Raw genomic sequence first — 22,226 nt, 5'->3', positions numbered from 1 at the left:
ACTCTTCCCACAAACAGAACACAAAAACGGTGTTACAACTGTATGAGTCTTTAGGTGCTGTTTTAGCTGAGATGCCGAAACAAACTTACTCTTGCAATGATCGCACTTGAACGGCCTTTCATTCGAGTGAAACAGCATGTGAGTTGTGAGACTTCCTCTTTGTGTGAAACTTTTACCACACTGAGGGCACGTGAAAGGTTTCTCTCCAGTGTGAATTCGTATGTGATATTCTAGACTTACCTTTGTTTTGAAACTCTTATCACACTGAGGGCAGGTGAACGGCCTCACGCCAGTGTGAACCGTTATGTGAAAATTAAGCTGTCTTTTTTGACCAAAAGTCTTGTCACAGTAGGAGCATGCGTAAGGCCTCTCACCGGTGTGAATCCTTATGTGACTCGTGAGCGGGGCTTTTTGTGTGTAACTCTTATCACAAAGATGGCAAGCAAAAGGTTTTTTAGCTTCAGCTCTTTCTTGAGGTGATTTCTCTTCAGTTTGTGAGGAGCTGAATGAATTTTCTTCAGTTATGATGTGGTGTTGATGCTCCTCTTTCACTTCAGTGTGTTCTTGATTTTCCTCTTTTACTTGCATCAGATCTAAATTAAACATAGTAACATGTCAAAACATGTGAACAAAGCATGAAAAAAAGAAACCTCTATTAAAGCTCAAAATGCAAAAAAGATTATTATAATGCCTGGTCTATTAAAATTTCAACTCCATCAGAAGTAAATGACGGTCTTTCTCTTTTTTATAATTTCAGTCAAATTCCTCATTAAAATATTGTACAGCTATAATGACTTTTTAACCGGAACCAAAAACTTTATATTCTTTATCAGTCTTTTTTTATTCCTTAAAGACAAATATCTACAAAATGGTTACACAGACAGAAACTTTACAGAGCAGTTTTAATAAAGTGAAACTGGGCTGTATGGTTTAAATGAAGCATGAATATAAATGCATTTCCAGTTCTTCTGTATGAATAATTTGATTGGTTTCCAAATCTTCTTAAAAGTGGGTAGTGTGTTGTTTAACCCTTAGGTTCAATCCCTAGGGGGAGTCCCTAGAGGTCAATCTTACCCACAAGCCACTTTTCTTTAGTTAAAAACATGGTTCCCTTCATCTCAGTGGAAGAAGATTGTGAGACTTTTTTAGACTGTCTGTCAATATTCATATAATATTTACATATGCACACACATGCGCACAAACACACACACACACACACACACACACACACATATCAAGACACAAATACACATGCACACACATGCACACACGCAGTCAAATTTTTGTGGCATTTTGTAAAAACAGATATTTTAAAATGCATCAAAAACTACAAAAAATCTACTATTTGAAATAATATTTCTTTTTAATGGCCATTCTAATGTTTATATATACATCAATTCACAAAATGTACTATTAAAGTGGTAATTTGAGCAGTTGGCCACATCCAGTCAACTGAATGGGCCTCTGCTGGTCGAAATTATTTATTTCCTAAAATGTAATTCTTTTATGTTTTTTTCTAAACACCAGATGATCAAATTTGGCACATAACATCTAGATCAATATCTAAAAACAATTTAAATCAAATTTAGATCATAATTTATGTGACAATTGGAAATTTTACAGGCAAGCTAATGGTGTAGTTGAGGAATTGAGTGGTTAACAGGTACAAAAGTACTTCGTAAGTTCGTATCTCCCAAAACACAGCATTAATGTATAGATGGGAAGTAAACAAAAAACTGATATATTATTTGTATAATTAAAGGAACAGTATGTAGGATTGTGGCCAAAACTGGTATTGCAATCACAAAACTTGTGGCTAAAACTGGTACTGCAATCACACAACTGGGGCCCGTTCTTCGTATGTCGCTAACTCAGCTGGATTTGATTGTTGATGATTTGGCATGATCTTGGATTATTTGGTTCTTCGAAGCTCATTCTAAACTTGCTGTCATAGCAACAGGTCCGTAAGCTCAAACCTGCTCAGGAGCAGGCTTATTTCATGTAAACAAGATTAGTTTGTACCTTTTTAAGTGGATGTGATACGGAAAGTCTGACCCAGTCGCATATTCTCCATTATATCTGCGTAAGATGCATGATTAATATAAAGAGCTTTTCAAATTCAACACGTAATAAAAATGGATAGATTAATTAAATCTTTTAGCGATGTTATTTTAAAAAATATAATATAACAAATATATTTTTTCTGTACTTGTGCAACTTGTTTTTGTGTAACAGGTGTTTGATTATTATTCTTAAACGAATGACAAGACAAACATGCTGATCACATTCATTTTAAATTTGTTTGAATTTTCCTTAATAAAAACAGCAATCAATCATACCCAGCACTAATAGATGTTATGTACAATAAAGACTATATATAACTCAGTGTGAAATAATTTACATTTGAATAAACTAATCTCCTATTTTAGTTTTTTCTTTAGATTGTCAAGTAGCTTACAATGTCATGCATGAAAGGGTTTTCGTTTAGTAATTTCTATCTGTTCTATCTTTAAAACGTTGTCTACAAATATGTTACCCTGTCCTTGTTCTGTGACAAAAATGACCAAAATAACCAAATAAGTTTTTTTGCACATATTTAGAAATCAGTTAAGAATAATGCAATTGAAGTAAACTTATTTAACCACTTGCATATAGTTTCTCTAAAGGACTACCATCTGAGAGGATTTCTTTACTGTCATGTGCATTGCTATCAGAAACGGTTGCATTTTATAATCTTTTGATGTAGAATAACATTACCATTCCCTTACTGCACATCATACTTTATTTACCACATTCTTGGAAACTGCTAAAAGTGTTGGTGTATTATCTACAACTGCACAAAAGAGAGGAAAACACAATCTTATAATAAATTACAATTAAAATTGTATTTATCAGCAATTAAATTGTTGCATTGGTTGTGGGTTTAAGAAAGAGCAACTGCTCCAGAGACTATCTGTACAATCAATCAGTTTAGAGACATCACTCCTGCCAGCACATCACATGAAGACGGAGGACCACCACCTGTTTTTATTCTGCTTTTTATGTTGTTGTTTCAAACAGATAAAACAGCATTTAACTGTTTTTAAAAGAGATTTAAAGTACTTTAGGAGCATCAAATTTTAATTACAATCATTAATTTCAGTCTTTGACAAGCAGAGTTAAGATATCAAGATTATATTTTTACAGAAAATTACATTACATACAATATTTGTGATTTATGTACAAAAGTAGCTTTAACTGAGATTTTAAATTCAGTGTCATAAAAAGTTCACAACCTTTCATCAAAAGCTCTCAGACTGCAGGGGTTAAAAAATGGGCGTGTTCTTGGCCATTGTAACAACTGGCCAATCACAGCGTTGCTGATCAGTGTTTCTACTATCAATATGTATTGCCTTTTCTTGCAGTGCATGAACGCGCAGTGATCTCAGATAATTCAATCCTGCCATACTAATCATCAACAGCAGTGGTGTTCAAAGAACCAAATAAGCGAGATCATAATTAGTGAGATCTAAACATCTTAGATGTCTCATTTGATCTTGGATGTATTAAGCGACGTACGAAGAACGGGTCCCTGTTGGCCAATACACAAAATGACAACATAAACATCAGTTGAGGGCTGCAACTCCACTTTTTAAATGACAATATTCTGGCCAGACCACTGTTGTCAGTGATATAAGTATTTGAAGTGAAAATGATTTCTTAATGTCTAGTGACATATCAGGGCCATTTTATGATTAATTGATATACATTTCTTACATACTGTTCCTTTAAAAATGTATATTTTTTGTAATCACTGTTCAATTTAATTTCTGGGAACTATAACGTATACCGGAAAATCATGGCTAATGAGGGTTATTGAAGTCTTATTACAAGAAGTTTCCTCTATTGCTCACCATTCTGGCTTATCTGGCTCCATTAAACTGATCTTTCTCCACCACGCTGAAGTTTTTAGATTAGATGCCCAATAATAATTTTTTCAATTAGGAAGCCCAAACCCTCCTTGATCCTTGGATTTGACGCGTCTGTTGGATGTGTGAATTGGCCTTTAGAAATAAACATGAGAATATCTTAATATACGACACTTTATCAGTCATTGAGATAAAACACAAACCTCTTTGTTGTTGAGTATGTTGAGGTGTTATTGTGAATGATTCAGGATCAGTCTCCTCTTTAACACACTCCATCATTACAACAGTGGATCAGAATAGTAGAGTAGTTGAATGTGTTGTGACAGCAGCTGCTTGTTTGACTTCTTCACAGTATTTATAGATGAACTGGTGTAATAGTGACTTCACTGAAGATTGTGTCATTTAAGATGGTTTCTTCAGAATCTACCTGTGAAGATATACAAATGACCAAAGTTATAATTTAACAGCCAATCAAATGCTTGACCCAGTCTGTGAAAACATAACCTTGATATCTTTAATGTTGACTGAGTAAGATTGTGTCAAAGAATGAAATAATGTGAAATCAAACTTTGATGCCCTAATCTCATTATTAGATTATGAAACTTAAACCAGGTTTTCACAGACACGGTTATATAAACCAATTGCAAGTTGTATTTACAGTTATGTTTTTAAAAAAAATGCAACTTCATGTTTTACAAGTTATTATGACCTTGATCAATTTTACTAGCAACAGCAATTATCCATCTGCTATGTTAAAGAGATAGTTCACCCGAAAATACATTTGTCTCATCATTTACTCACTCTCATGTTGTTTTAGACCTGTATGAATTTTTTTTTCTGATGAACACAAAAGAAGAAATTGATAAATGATGACAACACAGCTGGTAGAAACAATTGACCATTCAATAGTAGGATAAATAGATAAATACTTTGAAAGTATTTGAAGCTATGCGCTTATCAAAATTTCTTCATCAGCAAAAAATAATCGAGGTTTAGAACAAACACGAGTACCAGATTTTTCATTTTTGGGTGAACTATCCATTTAAAGAAATGTATGGAAAAGAGGCATAAATATTCATTCAAATTTCTGAACAAAAAACAAATTGTGAGAAACAGATTTGATAAAACATACATATCTTGATGACTTAAAAAGTAAAGTAAATCTCTTTGCGTTTTATAAATGTTGGCTCTAGTGGAACAACTCAGTACTTAGCAATAATACAATAAAATATTACTTTACTGTATTACAGTACTGTATAACCCAAAGTAAGATTGTAATAATATTCAAACATTGTTTCGATCATATTTAAGTTATAGGAATACATTTGTTAATACAAAAATCAAGCCATATTTTGTTTTCGCTTTATTTACCTCACACAAGCACCTCAGTTTTCCTTCAACCGACAGACGAGCTGCAGCGCAACTCTGATGACGTCACTGCACGACAGTCCTCCAAGAAGCAAAATAAAAGTCCCCAATTTCAATCTATTTTCAAAATTTGTGAAATAAGAAATATATTAAATATCATTCATTAATGGTGGAATCCAACTATTGGTACACATTTGATGTAGTGGTAGACACGTTATTGATTATTTCCATTTTATGCATCTCTCTCTCTCTCTCTCTCTCTCTGTTGATGATGTTTTGTGTGTTGTTGATGAAGGACAGCTGTTTTTGAATTTCTACAATCAATTTTAATATGAATTGTTGATGGTTTTAAAAATAATGTAAGGTGTTTTGTTCTAAATAAAGTTTTGTCAAGCCTCTCTCTCTTTCTCTCTCTATACTATTCTTTTTGTGAATGTTATAGGTTGGTTCCACTTTTTGTACTTCTAGAACAAATATTTTCAAAATTGGGGTTCTCTTTTACAAATACCCTTTTTATATTTGGGTGTAAGTATAAACAGTCATGGCGTGAACAGTGTGTGCTGGCCAACTTTTTAGTAGGTCAAGCAAATTTAGCCATTTTAAAAACACATCAATGTAAAAACTCAGGTCAAGATGTGTTTTTTAAATCATTAGTAGAATACAGGGTAAAAATTGAATATGCATATTACAAACAAGTGGATAATGTAACCTTTTTTATGATGAGGTGGGGTGTGAGAGATGCATTAGGGACAATTGATGAATATGATAATTTTTTGTTTGACTGGTGAAATGGTATTTATGTTTCAATTTTTTTGTACATGATTTTGTAAGGTAAAAATGGTGTAAATTAAAAGAGCTCTTAAAAGTCAAAGTCTCTCTATACTATTAATAGTTACTATTACTCCACTAGGTCTGAAATATATATTATAGGTTTTAATCCCCTGAAACACACTATAATATAAACATAATGATATAATGTACATGTGAACACAAAAGAAGATATATGGATAAATGATGGTAAGCACATAGTTGAAGATACTCATTGAATTCCATAGCATTTGTTTCTTCTACTATGGAAGTCAATGGGTACGTCAACTGTGCAGTTACCATCATTTATCAACATATCTTCTTTTGTGTTTAACAGGACAAGGAAATTCATACAGGTTTAGACCAACATGAGGGTGAGTAAATGATCATTCAGATTTTTTTAATTTTGCATGAACACTGTTAAAGTCTAAAAAATTCCCATTTCTATAGAAAAAACTGTATTAGATTAATAGCTGCTGTTCACTACACTCTAAAAAATGCTGGGTTATTTTCAACACAGCATTGGGATAAAAAGGGACAAACCCAATTTTTTTGATATCTGACATCACCACACAGAGATAAAAATAAAAGTCTCTTTATTTAATCTAAAAGACAACATATTCAATCGTGAAAAGCACACATCATCAAAAATTATCTTCTACAAATAAAAAATTGGTCAAATTAACATATACATATAAATGAAAATACTTTCTGCAAAGTAAAAAATAGATATTGATCTCAGCTGATGACCTAAAATGAATTCTCCCACAATAAAAACAGCATTTCCGAAACATGAACAATTATAAACTTTACCACTAATCCACAGAAATGAATCTTTTGGGAGCAAGTCTGTTTTCTGGTTAATCTGGATTTCACATCATGTGCTTAGACCTGATGCCTAAAATTGATCCCAATGCATTCACTCTTTGCAGACAGCGGTTTTCTCTGTGATCCTGTAAATTAATTGTCTGAAACAATATGAGCACTTTTAGGGGTTGTTTCCAGTATGGATCAATTTAGGGGTGTCGCGAATAGTCGAAGATTCAAATCTAACGGTCAAATCGTTTGCAGATGTGTTATGAAATCTGATCATTTAATTTTGTCTGTATAAGGCTGCACATTATCTGTTTCTACATATAACAGCTTTCTTTCAATATATTATGCCGCCTATTATGATAATGCTATAAAATAACATGTAAAAAGCACGTTCAATAATTATTTTTAACTTGCGTCCATAAATCCAACAACCCTGTGATAGGGCTACACATCCATGAGAAGGGGTTTCCAGGTTAATAAACCATTGCTTTCATTATTTTAATAATTTCTTTATTTTATTTATAAATCACTCAGAGTTATCTGATTTAACTATTTGTGGTTTGTGTTTTGACCTTTAAGCATTTTGTTGTACAAATTCGATCTGCACCTTGTTACTTGATTCTGACTTTATTTTTTTATTTATTATAAAGGTAAATTCTGATCTAATTTAAGTCTGAACATTTTGGATTACTTTTCAGTGTATCAATTTCATGCGGTTGGGTGCTTGCACATGCAATTTAACCGAATGTGTACTCTGCGTGTCATATTTTAGATCATATTTAGGAGTTCATCAAACTAAACATAATTTATTTTTTCATCAGGTATAATATATTTAAAATAGGGTGGTTATCTTGTGAAACGTTGAGCTACAAAACAGGTAAGCTGGTCCTAAAATTTCGATGATTACACAAAAAATGTTAATTAAGAGTCCTATACTTATGCCTGACACGATTGTCTCTTGTGATTTAATAATATGGTAATTTAATGTTAATGAATGTTTATATACAGCCTTTCATTTTAACAAAAAAAACCAGATAAAAATGCATCGTTTCTACTTCGTTCATCACTTAAAGGCAGTTTTGGTCACTTTATCAGAAAGTTGTTTCTGTGTGCTGCTTGTGAAAGAAAATAAAAGTTACCCAATTGTTGACTACCTGGTCTGGTCCCCAACCCATACATACACACATAGATGATTTGACTATAGAAAGATTAGACAATTCTGATTTAAATGTAAAACACCCCTAGATCAATTAGGCCTGCTCCAGGTCTCCCGTTTCAGATGTCTCACAGCTAATTGCCTTTTCGTTCGAGTGAAACATCAGATGAACTTTGAGACTTCGTGACTGTGTGTAACTCTTATCACACAGATGGCATGAGAAAGGCTTCTCACCTGTATGAATTCGTATGTGATACTGAAGATGTACACGTTGTTTAAAACTCTTATCACACTGAGGGCACCTGAAAGGTTTTTCTCCGGTGTGAACTCGTATGTGATTCTCTAGATTTGCATTTGTTGTAAAACTCTTCACACAATGAGGACAGGTGTAAAGCCCATCACCGCTGTGAATCCTCATGTGAACATTAAAGGTTCCCTTTTGTTTAAAACTCTTTCCACATTGAGAGCAAGAAAAAGGCATTTGGTCAGTGTGACTTATTATTTGTTTTTTTAGAGACTTACATTTGTAAACATTTCCACATACAGGGCAGGTGCATGTCTTTTCTCCATTAAAATTTCTTTTTAGTGAAAAACACTTACCACACTGCGGACATGCAAAAAGTCTCTCGTTTGTATGAGTTACTATATGTCCCTGAAGGTATTGTTTACATGTGAAAGTCTTTTCACAATGAGGACAGGCGTATGGTCTTTCTCCAGTGTGAGTCTTTATGTGAGCATCAAGATTTTTCTTTTGTAAAAAACCCTTATCACACTGAGGGCAGGTGAAGCGCCTCTCATCTCTGTGACTTTCTAAATGTCTCCCAAGATCCCTTTCCCATATGTAAGTCTTTTCACACTGAGGGCAGCTGTACGGCCTTTCTCCAGTGTGAGTCTTTATGTGATAATCAAGATTTCGTTTTCGTAAAAAAGACTTATCACATTGAAGGCAAGTGAAGCGCCTCTCACCAGTGTGACTAAATAAATGTTCATTAAGATGCCATTTACGTCTGTACGTCTTTTCACAATGAGGACAAGCGTATGGCTTTTCAGTAGAGTGAGTCTTTATATGGATATTAAGATTTTTTTTCCGTTCAAAACACTTATCACAATGAGGGCAGGCGAAGGGCCTCTCGACAGTGTCACGTACTAAATGTCCCACAAGGTGCTTTTTACTTGTCTTTTCACATTGAGGTGTTTCTCCTGTGTGAGTCTTTATGTCGACATTTGAATGTCCTTTTTGTTGTAAAGTCTTACCATAAGGATGGCATGCAAAATAGATTTTGTCTTTTGCTCTTTCTGGAAGTGAATCCTCATCAGTCTGTGAGCAACTGAAAGAATTTTCTTCACTTATAAAATTGTGGTGCTGATCTTCATCCTCCATTTCATTTTGTTGTTCATCTTCTTCTTTCATTCCCATTGGACCTATAATGAACAAATTAACTTGAAAATAAATTAATTTTATTGCATTCTCGAAATGCAATAAAAGATTTTTATGATGGTTTGTCTATCAAAATTAAAGGTATAGCGGAAGATTTTTCCGAATTTTTGTTAAAGAACCACCCTCTCCACAGTTTAAAAAATGCACATGCGCAACACTCTACCTGCTCCCGAAAGGGAACGCCCATTAACTCTTTTGCCGCCATTGACGAGATAACTCGTCAATTAAGAGAAAATGCTTCCCTGCCAATGACGAGAATTTCCGGCTTTCCGCAATACCGCTATTATCTTCCGCAACTTATACAACCCGGAAGTAGCACCTTAAGTGAAAGAGAAAGAACTCCGTGTATGTTTTAAAGATCAATCTGCATCTGAAGTCCTTCACAAAAATTGATTTATCTCAGCTTTTTGCTCAAAATAGGGTGTTTTTGAAGAAACCTACCCATATTTGATGATGATCTGATAAAAAGAGAACTTGTGAAGGTAGGATGAAACGGTTTTTTTTTTTAAAGCAGAGGGTCTGTTCTTTTAATTCATATATTGTATGTTTATATATTTAAAAAGGAGCATTTTCTGGAAGGCATTAAACTTTTGTGAAAATCATGAAAAATGCTGGCGGTGAAAGAGTTAAACTTTTGTGAAAATCGTAAAAAATCCTGGCGCTGGCTGGTAATAAAAAAAAAACGCTGGCGGGGAAAGAGTTAAACGTATGCACGAGCTTACATCAACTTTTACTAGTACTAGTAGTGATTTTAAAAGGATTTCTCCAATTAGCATGCCAAACTTCACCTGTCGAGTAGAAACGTCGCGACTTATGTATCAGTGGGAAGCCCAACCTGTGCTTTTAGCGCACCCCAGCCTGTGAAACATTCTCCCAAAACACTCTGGTCTTGTTTCTTTCTTTAGATGCCTTTCTCTTCTTGTCCCTCAGACACTTTAAAAAAAACACGGTGAAAACAACGAAACAGTATCTCACCACACACATACACTTAAAAGTGTGCATGTGCAGAAAGTGAAAACTACATAGAGATGGGCATGTACGACGGCCTTACGTAAAGGTATCACCAGAACGATTGACAACCAGGAGGAACAATAGTCTTGATGATCCACTCCGAAAAAGAAAATCCTCCGCTATACCTTTAAACTCTGTCCAATAGAAGTAGATGACTGTTTTTCTATTTTATAATCATTTAAGTCAGATTCCTCATTATAACAGTGTACAGCTTTAATGACTTTTAAACCAGAGTCAAAAACTTTAAGCTCTTTCTTAGTCATTAAGATTTGACACAAACCTCTTTGTTGTTGAGTATGTTGAGGTGTTATTGTGAATGATTCAGGATCAGTCTCTTCTTTAACACACTCCATCATTACAACAGTGGATCAGAATAGTAGAGTAGTTGAATGTGTTGTGACAGCAGCTGCTTGTTTGACTTCTTCACAGTATTTATAGATGAACTGGTGTGATAGAGACTTCACTGAAGATTGTGTCATTTGGGATTGTTTCTTTAGCATCTACAGAAACAGACCTGTGAAGATATACAAATGACCAAAGTTATAATTTAACAATTCAAAATACGCCAAATGCTTGACTCAGTCTGTGAAAACACAACTAAATAAATTTTTCTAAGTTTTTGATATAAAATAATTCTACATAATGTAAAGAAAAGTCTGTCAAAATATAACCTTGAAATATCTATCTATATCCACATTATCTTTGAGCTCCTTTGTGTAAGACTTCCGGTGAGCAACTAAAGCTAATGGTAGTCATATTGTGAGGGACACCAGTCTGACATTTTGACTGGCTTTTTATTGTTTATGAAATCCAGGAAAGCTGGCATAATTTGTGCAGTTAGAGATTGGCAAAATAGCTGTTACAAATGTTGTAAATCTCTACAAAACATTGGTTTTAATATAATCCCTGCACAAATGCGGAATGTGTATGTGGCTCACGTGCACTCACGATCTGTATCCACACATCCATGAAATAAAACTATGCTGATAAAAATATGCAGATTTAGCTGGTTTATTTATTCTGCTACTATTATTATAAAAATGCGATGACAGTACAGAATATATACAACATAATCTGCTTAGTTAAGGTTTATAATAGTTCTTAATGTGTTTGTGCATACTTTTATTATGTTTAAAATTAAAACGCAAATCATTAAAAAAAAAGCTCATGTCTCCATCTAGTGCTAAGAAGCAAATTAGTGCTGGGCAAAGATTAATTGCGATTAATCACATACAAAATAAAAGTTAATTTTTGCATAATATACGTGTGTGTGCTGTGTGTAATTATTATGTATATATAAACACACTCACATACATATATACATTTCAGAAATATATAATTTTTTAAAAATGTATATATAATATAGAATATATAAAAATATAAATAAATATATATACACACATGTAAATGTTTCTTTCATGTAAGTATTTATATATACATAATAATTACACACAGCACACACTTGTATATTATGCTAAAAATCACTTTATTTTGTATTCGATTAATCGCGATTAACCTTTGCCAAGCACTAATTTTTATAAAACAAAAACAATACTGAATACATGTATAAGTTTAATGTTTAATATGGTTTGTTCAAATAACTTACAATTTGTTGAATGAGAAAGATGCTGCTGAGTGTCGGACCATGTGAATTGGCTTGATGTGTCGCCATAAAAACTTAAACAAGTCGATTAAAAATTGCTGCCGTATTAAAAAACAGCATGGAGAACGTTATTTTTTAGGTTTGTTTAACGTTTTTCTAACGCTGTCTAATGCTGTTTTCATGGCGACACATCAAGTTAATCACACGGTCCGACACTCAGCAGGATCTTTCTCATTCAACAAATTGTTTTTCTAACGTTATTCTAAACGTAACATTAGGAAAATGTTAGAAAAACATTAAAATAACCTAAAACTAACGTTCGCCTAACGTTATTATAACGTTAGGGGAACATTAAACTAACCTAAGAGAAACGTTCTATTTTCGTAAAGAAAATTTTCCTGGCTAACCAAAAACAAACATTAAAAAATTAACGTTATGGGAATGTTTTAGAACAAAAAACCACTGGGAATACCACCACTTCTGTTGCCAAAATGCGTGCGCAGGCTATTTGATCACGTGCGCTGTAAAAGGGTCTAAAAGACGTCTGGCACAAAGAAGGGAAATACATCACATACTTCCACGTTCGAAAATAAGGTGGATTGACTGTAGGCTGGTAAGATCATGTCAAAGATTGAAATCAATGTGAAATTCAACTTGCTCCTAATATCATCATTAGATTATGAGACTTTAAGGTTTTCACAGGCACGGTTAAATTCATTTTTAAACCAATTGTACGTTGTCTTTATAGTTGTGTCTTCTATTTTTGGGCATAAAAATTTTAAAAATACAAATATCACGTTCGTTTACACAAGCATACAATGTCTGACAATTTTCAAATTGAGAGACAAAGTGCATTTGTAACTGTATTTCTCACAGTACAAGTTATGACCCTGATCCATTAGACTAGTAGCAACAGCAATTTTCCATCTGCTATGTTAAAAAACTGTATATATAAAAAAAGAGGAGCATGTATATTTCTTAAGATCCCATCAACAGATTTGAAATAAATAAATACCTTAATGGGTTGTGAAGTAAATTTCCTTGACTTGCGTAAATGTTTGCTTTAGTAGTGGAACAACTTTCAGTACTTTAATAATACAATAAAATATAACTTTATATTACAGTATAACTTAAAGTAATATTTAGTTTCAATCATATTTAAGTTGCTGTAATACCTTTGTTAAAAAATAAAGATATATTTTGTATCGTTTTATTTACCTCACACAAACACCTCAATCTTTCCCCAACCGACAGGCGAGCTGCAGCGCACCTCTGATGACGTCACCGCACGAGAGATTCAAATAAGCAAAGTAAAAGTCCCCTTTCAAAATTCGTGGAATGCAAGGAAATCATGCACCAAGAAATGTCATCTTCTAAGAAAATCATGAATGTATGGGTAAAATAAATATATTCAAGGTTAAAGGTCCCACATTTGTCAAACGATTACAACAGATTCTGCCAATGAATAACACCGCATCTTAATTACGAATAACGTTTGCATAGTAAAATAAATAAATTACACTTTATGAAAACTATCACAAAAAGATTGGGAAATAAAATACTGCTGAAAAAAAATAATGTTCAACATCACATCTTTTATTTTTTATATTTTATAAAAAATATTTATTTATTTTATATTTAAAATATTAAGAGAATAGCCTTTAAAGTTGTCAAAATGAAATCCTTAGTAACTGCATCCACTCACAAAATCTTTACTTAATATCCTGATGATTTTTGGCACTAAAGAAAATGTACAATTTTGTCCCTTACAATGCATTGTTGCTTGGCTATTGTTATATATATATATGTGTGTGTGTGTGTGTGTGTGTGTGTATATGTAACAAGTGTTGAAGCTGTAAACTTCGGTCACAAAAATCTTTAGTTCTCGTTCCATCATATCCATGATTAGACTGTTGTAACAATTAATAAATTACCTTTAATGAGTGAAAATAATACTACTGATACACTGATAGGAAAAAAAGAATAAATCCTAAAAAAAAATTTATTGCACTTATCAAAAGTAAATTACAATACATTACATTTCATCAGAATGTGTGTTTCTAGGATTAAACCCATAATCTTTTGAGTTACAGGAACAAATTTCACCACTTCATGTTATCCATTGAAATTAATATATTTTGGAGTAATTCAATTGTGAGGTTTATCGTCATTTCACATCATGTGCTTGGACCTGAAGACTGAAGTTGATCTTTGTTTACTCTTTACAGACAGCGCTTTTCTCTGTTTTATCAGCGTCACAGACTCAATAAAACTCTTTCCACAATGTGAACACTTTTAGGGTTTTTTCACAGAATGGACAGACTGCAGGTGATATTTGAGATTTCGTCCCCATGTGTAACTCATATCACACAGATGGCACGAGTAAGGTTTCTCTCCAGTATGAATTCTTATGTGACACTGAAGATGTCCTCGTTGCTTAAAACTCTTGTCACACTGCGGGCACCTGTAAGGTTTCTCTCCAGTGTGAACTCGTATGTGACTCTCTAAATGTGCTTTTGATGTGAAAATCTTTCCACAATGACGACAGGTGTAAGTCCAATCCCCACTGTGACTTCTCATGTGAATATTAAAGGTATTTCTTTTTATAAAACTCTTTCCACATTGAGGGCAAAAGAAAGGCGTTTCATCAGTGTGACTTATTTTATGTTCTATCAGAGACTTTTTAAATTTGTAAGTCTTTGTACACTGAAGACAGGCGTATGGTCTTTCTCCAGTGTGAGTCTTTATGTGAGCATCAAGATTTTTTTTTCGTAAAAAACTTTTATCACACAGAGGGCATGTAAAGCTCCTTTCATCAGTGTGATTTAATAAATGATCCTTAAGTTTGCTTTTACTTGAGCAAGTCTGTTCACACTGATGACAGGTGTATAGCATTTTGCCTGTGTGACTTTTTATGTGAACATTTAAATGTTCTTTCTGTGCGCAACTGAAGGAATTTTCTTCACTTTTGAAGTTATGATGCTGATGTTCATTCTCCACTTCATTTTGTTGTTGACCTTCCTCTTTCACTCCCATTAGCCCTAAAACGAACAAATGAACATGAAATTAAATGAACATTAATGAAACCTCAATCTAATCTCAGTTAAAATTCAGTCATTTAAATTGTAAACATTGCATCGCAAAAATATCTGAGCATTCAGACATTTTGTTAAAATCTGATAGCTGTCATTTTAATTTTACATTTTCAGGTCTTCATGAGTCCACTGGGAAAAAACTATGTCCAACCAGAGTTGGATTAGGTCTAAAACTGTTAGACAAAAGCTCAGCTGGGATCAGGTAAGGTCTAATATTTGTGGCCTCGGGTCTCTGGTTATTTAAAATGAATGTGCTTTTTTTTTACCTAAGGGACCTGATTATGAGGAGAAAACTTGAATATTTAGTAAAATAAACCTTAAATCGGGGTGCATGATCTCTGAAAGCCAATGCTGACATTTGAAAAATCAGCTAAACAAAAATGCCCCTAACCCAAAAGAATCTGGATCTTCTTTTGATAGACCCGCCCCACACATACAACGATGTCAGTTAGTAGACATGCCCCTTACTGCTAAATGATTTTGTCATTGTATTATTTTCATGTTGCCTCAAAGGTTTATGTAAGGAATAATTGACGACGGGACATTGAATTAATAATGCTTTACACCATGGGTGTGCATTATTTTCAATTATAAAACGTCTCGTTCTTGTTCTTCATTCTGATTGGTTAAAAAGCTTTCTAAGCCGTGATAAAATACCCCTGTAACCCCATGGTTCAGACAGCATTACATAAGTATCACTGCGCCACTGTTGCTGCATACTGATTTACGAAAATAAACACTGCAGTCTTTAATCATATTTTTTATTTGTCTACAATTGCACAATTAATGGTGATATCCAGATAAATGTCAATAAATATTGTTGAGTCATCTCGTCAATAAAGAGAAAACGTTCCCTGAGGAGTTTCTACCTCAAATTCATATTTCCGCTATCCACTGGGTGGCGATCTTACCCAACTTAAACACTGACGCATTTACTCAACACTAAAAACACCGTGTAGTACTGTTCATGGCTCTGAATCTGATCTCTTACAAAAGGTCTTTACGAAAATGGAATTATCTCAGCTATTAGATGAAAATTTGAGAGGTGATAAGAGAACAAATGAAGGTAGGATGAAACTTTTTTTAAAGCGGAGGGTCTGTTCTGTCATTTGATATATTTATGTTTATTTAAAGAAGATAATATTTCTGGAAGGCATTAAACTAAACTCTTTCCCCGTCAGTGTTTTTTTTTAGTTGCCACCCAGTTTAAGCATGCTCCCAAGCATATTTAATCATCACTTCAACAGTTATATACAACAGCACGATATAAATGTTAATGTATGAATTGGATGAATGTTGATTTATAAAAATAAATCATATTTTCATTGTGTCTTTGCTGCGTCTGTGTTGCTTGGGAACTGCGCTCTGTTGCAGACACACTTGATTATGAGGAACTACTTTGTTTGCCAGAAGAGTAATATTTGTACTACATTACAACTTATTTGTGTTTTATTTTATGGAATCCTGCTATGCATATGAAGTAATTGTTTTATAAACGCAATAAACCCCGCAAAGCAGTGGGGTTACATTGCATTTTATTACAGCTAAGGGGGTTTTAGGCACTCCGCTCCGTGCCTAACAACCCCCCTTAGCTGTTATAAAATGCACTGGTAACCCACTGCTTTGCGGGGCTTATTGATTTAATAATTCAAAGGAGTCAATTATTCAACTTGTACCACGGTTACCACAAACATCGCTCTGGTGCTTTTTTAAGACATTTGACAAGTTAGGTGTGTGGTATACTAAAAAAATACTTAACACCATGGAACATTTTTTCAGCCAATCAGAATACAGCATTCAACAGACTTGTGGTATAACAAATAATATTTAGACCTATATTTAATTTGATTTCAGTTAACAGAAATGTATTAAAAGTTTTGATAAATTATAATAACCCTGCTAAGATAAAGAAATTCATGAAAATGAACGAAGCAGTGGGGCCATAAGAGTGCCCCTGCTGTTGTGCCCTTCAGAGGTTGCGCGTGATGAAAATCTCTTATGTGACATCACATTTATTAGCATTAAAGCTGTTTTTTGACAAACTTTTTTTCCCACTTATAAGATATCGACATTGTGTTTATGTGCTAAACTTTAACGAAAATCATTTTGTCGACATTTGCTAAATTTTCTCAATGAGCATTTCCATGAACTACATCTGTAAAATGTTTGATGGGCTAAAGCTTCAAAAACTTTATGCTCTTCATCAGTCATTAAGATGAAACACAAACCTCTTTGTTGTTGAGTATGTTGAGGTGTTATTGTGAATGATTCAGGATCAGTCTCCTCTTTAACACACTCCATCATTACAACAGTGGATCAGAATAGTAGAGTAGTTGAATGTGTTGAGACAGCAGCTGCTTGTTTGACTTCTTCACAGTATTTATAGATGAACTGGTGTGATAGAGACTTCACTGAAGATTGTGTCATTTAAGATTGTTTCTTCAGCATATACAGGAACAGACCTGTGAAGATATACAAATGACCAAAGTTATTAAATTAGTACACCACAGTAAAGCAATTTACTGTGATTTACTGTTTAAGTTTAATTTAATATAATATAAACTTGATATTTTTTATAATGATTGATGAAAATTATGTCAAAGATTGAAGAAGTTGTCTTCATAGTTGATGTTTTCTATTTGTGGGCATAAAAATAGACATTACTAATACAAATCACATGTTCGTTTACAAAAACATACAATGTCTGACAATTTGTAACTGTATTGTATTCATGTCAAGTTATGACCCTGATCAATTTTACTAGCAACAGCAATTATCCATCAGCTATGTTAAAGAACTGTATGGAAAAGAGAAGCATGAATATTCCTTAAAAATCATGAAAAAAAACATTAACAAAAAAACATACTTTCATTAATAGCTTGAAAAGTAAGTTATCTCTTCACCATTTAATAAAGGTTTGCTCTAACAACTCTCAAGAGTATTAATTTACTTTATTAGAGTATTACATTTGATCTGAAACAATGTAAAAATATTATAATTTGGAGCACATAAAAAAAATCAAGCCACATTTTGTAGGTTTGATTCACCTCAAACAACACCAAAATCTTCCCTCAATCGACAGACGAGCTGAAGCGCAAATCTGATGACGTCACCGCACTGCCGGCTCCAAAGTAGCAGAATAAAAGTCCCATTTTTAAAATTCGTGAAATGCAAGAATATTAATGAACTATCATCTACACCAAATAAAATATTAAAACATGGATGTATATGTAAAAAATATATATTCAAGGCCTAATATCTGTCAAATGATTACAATATAAACTCCAATATTTTAAAATCCCCCTGTAGTTATTAACTTTATCACTTAAAACTCATCTTTAAACATCATATTAGCAGATGTAAAAGTTTTCCTGTCATAGCAATTTCTTCATGCTTTTTAAAAGCTTCATTATAACTCTACATCCTACATCTCATAGTATGCACGGATCTATTAATAAGCAATTTAGTTTAGCTTGGACCATATACTTGGTCGGTGTCCAGTCATAGGGGGTGTAGCGTGAGGTAAAGTTCCTTCTCCCTCAATATGAAATCATGGTGTTAACCAATATGGCCTACATAAAATCACTCCTGCTGTTTGGCAATACAAGGTACATAGATAAACTGTGCCATTTTGGGTCAGATTGTCTGTAGAGTATCTGTGACTGGAAAAATGACCCAACAGAATGGCGAGAGGTGTCGTTTTCTGACATTTTTGTTACCCGATTGGGTAACATGTCTTAATGCAATGTTCCACTCTTGTAAGCATTGTACAAAAAGCTATGCTCACAAGTAGAAATTACAAGAAGTTATGAATAAGGGGAATAATCCAATGAATGCAGAAGAGTTGTGTCTATAGATGTTTCCTTTAAAGGATTCAGTGAAAAAACATTTACATTTTAATGTATTTGGCTAAACACGTTAATCTAAAGCAGTGCTTCTCAATTATTTTCTGTCACGCCCCCCCTAGGAAGAAGTAAACATTTCGCGCCCCCCCCCAACTCTCCGCCATAACTGTAAATAGTATAATTTGTCTATAAAATTACACATCTGCAAAACATTGTATCCTTATTAACATTAAAGAAAACACAAAAAAAAGAAATATCAATCAACTTACAACAAAGAATAACTTTATTAACATTGTTTTTAGTCTGTAACCGAAAAGACTTAAAATGCATAAATTTGCATGAAATAAAAAAAATCAATCCTGATTTAAAGTATAATATTTTTTGAAAAATTAAATTAAATATAATCAATAAATAATAATAAAAAACTCAAGCGGCTTATCAGCGTGATTGGGGTGTAATGTCTTTAAGTGACGGTGCAAAAAAATCACTTTCTGAAAAAGTATTTTCCCCGGGGTCTCGTGCGCCCCCCTATTTGAAAGGACTGATCTAAAGTAAGTTACAATACATTAAAGCTATACATTTAACTATATACATTTTATATGCATTTCACATTATGTGTCTGGACCTGAAGACTGAAGCTGATCTTTGTTCACTTTTTACACACAGCTCTTTTTTCTCTGTGAGTCTGCAGCTGTGTGATCGTCTGAAACTTCTCCAACATGAATGACAGCGATCCAGCTTCTCTCCAGTATACAGTCACTTGTGTTTGACCAGCGTCAAAAAATCTCAATAAAACTCTTTCCACAATGTGAACACTTTTAGGGGTTTTCTTCAGTATGAATCTTCTGGTGCTGCTCCAGCTCTTTGGCTCCCAGAAACACATTTCCACACACAGAGCACTTCACACCCGTGTGCCTCTTCTGGTGCTCTTTAACTTTTTTGAGCGTTAGAAAACTCTTCCCACAAACAGTACACAAATACGAACTCTCATCTGAATGAGTCTTTAGGTGCTCTTTTAGCAGAGCTGCCGAAACAAAATTCTTATCGCACTGATCGCAGCTAAACGGCCCCTCATTCGAGTGAACCAGCTCATGATATCTGAGATTTCGTCTATGTGTGTAACACCTACCACATAGATGGCACGAGTAAGGCTTCTCACCTGTATGAATTCGTATGTGATACTTAAGAGCTCCACGTTGTTTAAAACTCTTGTCACACTGAGGGCACCTGAAAGGTTTCTCTCCAGTGTGAACTCGTATGTGACTCTCTAGATTTGATTTACACGAGAAACTCTTTTCACAATGAGGACAGGTGTAAGACTCAAAATTATTGTGACTTCTCTTGTGAAGATTAAGACTTCTTTTTAGTGAAAAACACTTACTACACTGTGGGCATGCGAAGGGTCTCTTATTTGTGTGAGTTAATATATGTACCTTTAGGGAGCGTTTAGATATGCAAGTAATTTCACAATGAGGACAGGCGTATGGCCTTTCTCCAGTGTGAGTCTTTATGTGCATATCAAAATTTATTTTTCGTAAAAAACCCTTATCACACTGAGGGCAGGTAAAGGTCCATTCACCAGTGTGAGTAACTAAATGTTCATTAAGGTGTCCTTTAAGTCTGTAAGTCTTTTCACAATGAGGACAGGCGTGTGGCCTTTCAGTAGAGTGAGTCTTTATATGCATATTTAGATTTTTTTTCCGTTCAAAACACTTATCACAATGAGGGCAGGTGAAGGGCCTTTCTCCAGCGTGACTCACTAAATGTTCAGTAAGGTGCCATTTATGTCTGTAAGTCTTTCCACAATAAGGACAGGTGTATAGCATAACATCTGTTTGAGACTTTGAGTGAACATTTGAATGTCCTTTTCTTGATAGTGTCTCACCATCAAGATGGCATGCAAAAGCAATTTTCTCTTCTATTATTTCTTCAGGTGAATCCTCATCAGTCTGTGAGCAACTGAAAGAATTTTCTTCACTTTTGAAATTGTGGTGCTGATCTTCATCCTCCATTTCATTTTGTTGTTGATGTTCCTCTTTCATTCCCATCAGGCCTATAATGAACAAATTAACAAAAAATAAACCTCAATTTAAATGTGACATTTCACACGACTTTTTAAAGATGAAAAAATAAATCTTTTTGTTAGCAAAAATGTGCCGTTTTTGGGTGTGTCCTTTTAAATGCAAATCTCTGCATTAAATGACAGTGCTGTGGTTGGATAGTGCAGATTTAGGGGTGGTATTATCCCCTTCTGACATCACAATGGGAGCCAGATTTCAATGACTTATTTTTTATAAATTTTATCTAGGTTGATAGAAGCACTGGGGACCCAATATAACACTTAAACATGGAAAAAGTCAGATGATCATGATATGCCTCCTTAAATCTCAACATGCAAGATTATTGTGATGGCTGTCTATTAATAATTAAACTCCATCAGATTTTTTAATAACTTAAGTAAAATTCCTCAATATAATATTGTACAGCTCTAATGACTTAATATCAGTCATTAAGATGAAACACAAACCTGTTTGTTGTTGAGTATGTTGAGGTGTTATTATGAATGATTCAGGATCAGTCTCCTCTTTAACACACTCCATCATTACAACAGTGGATCAGAATAGTAGAGTAGTTGAATGTGTTGTGACAGCAGCTGCTTGTTTGACTTCTTCACAGTATTTATAGATGAACTGGTGTGATAGTGTGAGTTTTGTTTAAAAAAAAAAAAAAAAAAAAATATTGTGTATAGTCTGATTTACCTCACACAAACATCTCAATCGTGCCGACAGAGGAGCTGCGGGCAGCGCAATTCTTATGACGTCACTGCACGGCAGGCTCCAAGAGGCAAAGTAAAAGTCCCTTTACTCATTACTTATTATTTATGTTCAATATTCCTGAAATGCAAGGACAAAATATACAAATGATGAATCTATAGGTAAAATAAATAAATTCAAGGTTACATATATCACATTTCTCAAACGATTACAATATAAAACTAATGAATAACACTTATTGATCGCGATTAAAGTTTACACAACACAATAAATAAATTCAAAGTCATAATCACAAACATATGATATAAAATACATAGAAAGTGAAATAATGTATATCTTAAAACAGCTGGCGAGGCAACATAAGGGCTAGGGTGGCATTGGCACACTCAGATTGGTAACTGTACC

General features: G+C 33.8%; 1 protein-coding gene across 11 annotated transcripts in view; it reads right to left on the bottom strand.

Moving 5' to 3' along the window:
• The window catches only part of LOC129451856 (uncharacterized), a 196,249-nt gene that overhangs the window by 11,687 nt on the left and 162,336 nt on the right, over positions 1-22,226 (bottom strand). For 3 of the 11 annotated variants that reach the window (XM_073859459.1, XM_073859460.1, XM_073859461.1), the window contains exon 3: positions 241-593. The exons of 1 other annotated variant lie outside the window; for it this stretch is intronic. Coding sequence is in view for 6 of the 10 variants with exons in the window: in XM_073859457.1 (XP_073715558.1) it covers positions 8,150-9,477; positions 17,431-17,506 (1,404 nt within the window). In the remaining 4 variants the exon portion in view is untranslated. Of the gene's footprint in view, positions 1-240; positions 594-3,893; positions 4,332-6,664; positions 9,478-10,784; positions 11,019-13,325; positions 13,664-17,430; positions 17,665-18,249; positions 18,373-19,422; positions 21,101-21,574; positions 21,794-22,226 lie in introns of those variants that run through there. 7 more of the 11 variants (XM_073859457.1, XM_055215336.2, XM_055215401.2 and 4 more) reach the window with 7 other exon arrangements.

Source organism: Misgurnus anguillicaudatus, chromosome 21 (genome assembly GCF_027580225.2).
Source record: "Misgurnus anguillicaudatus chromosome 21, ASM2758022v2, whole genome shotgun sequence".
Taxonomy (NCBI): domain Eukaryota; kingdom Metazoa; phylum Chordata; class Actinopteri; order Cypriniformes; family Cobitidae; genus Misgurnus; species Misgurnus anguillicaudatus.
This window is presented reverse-complemented; position numbering and strand designations above follow the sequence as displayed.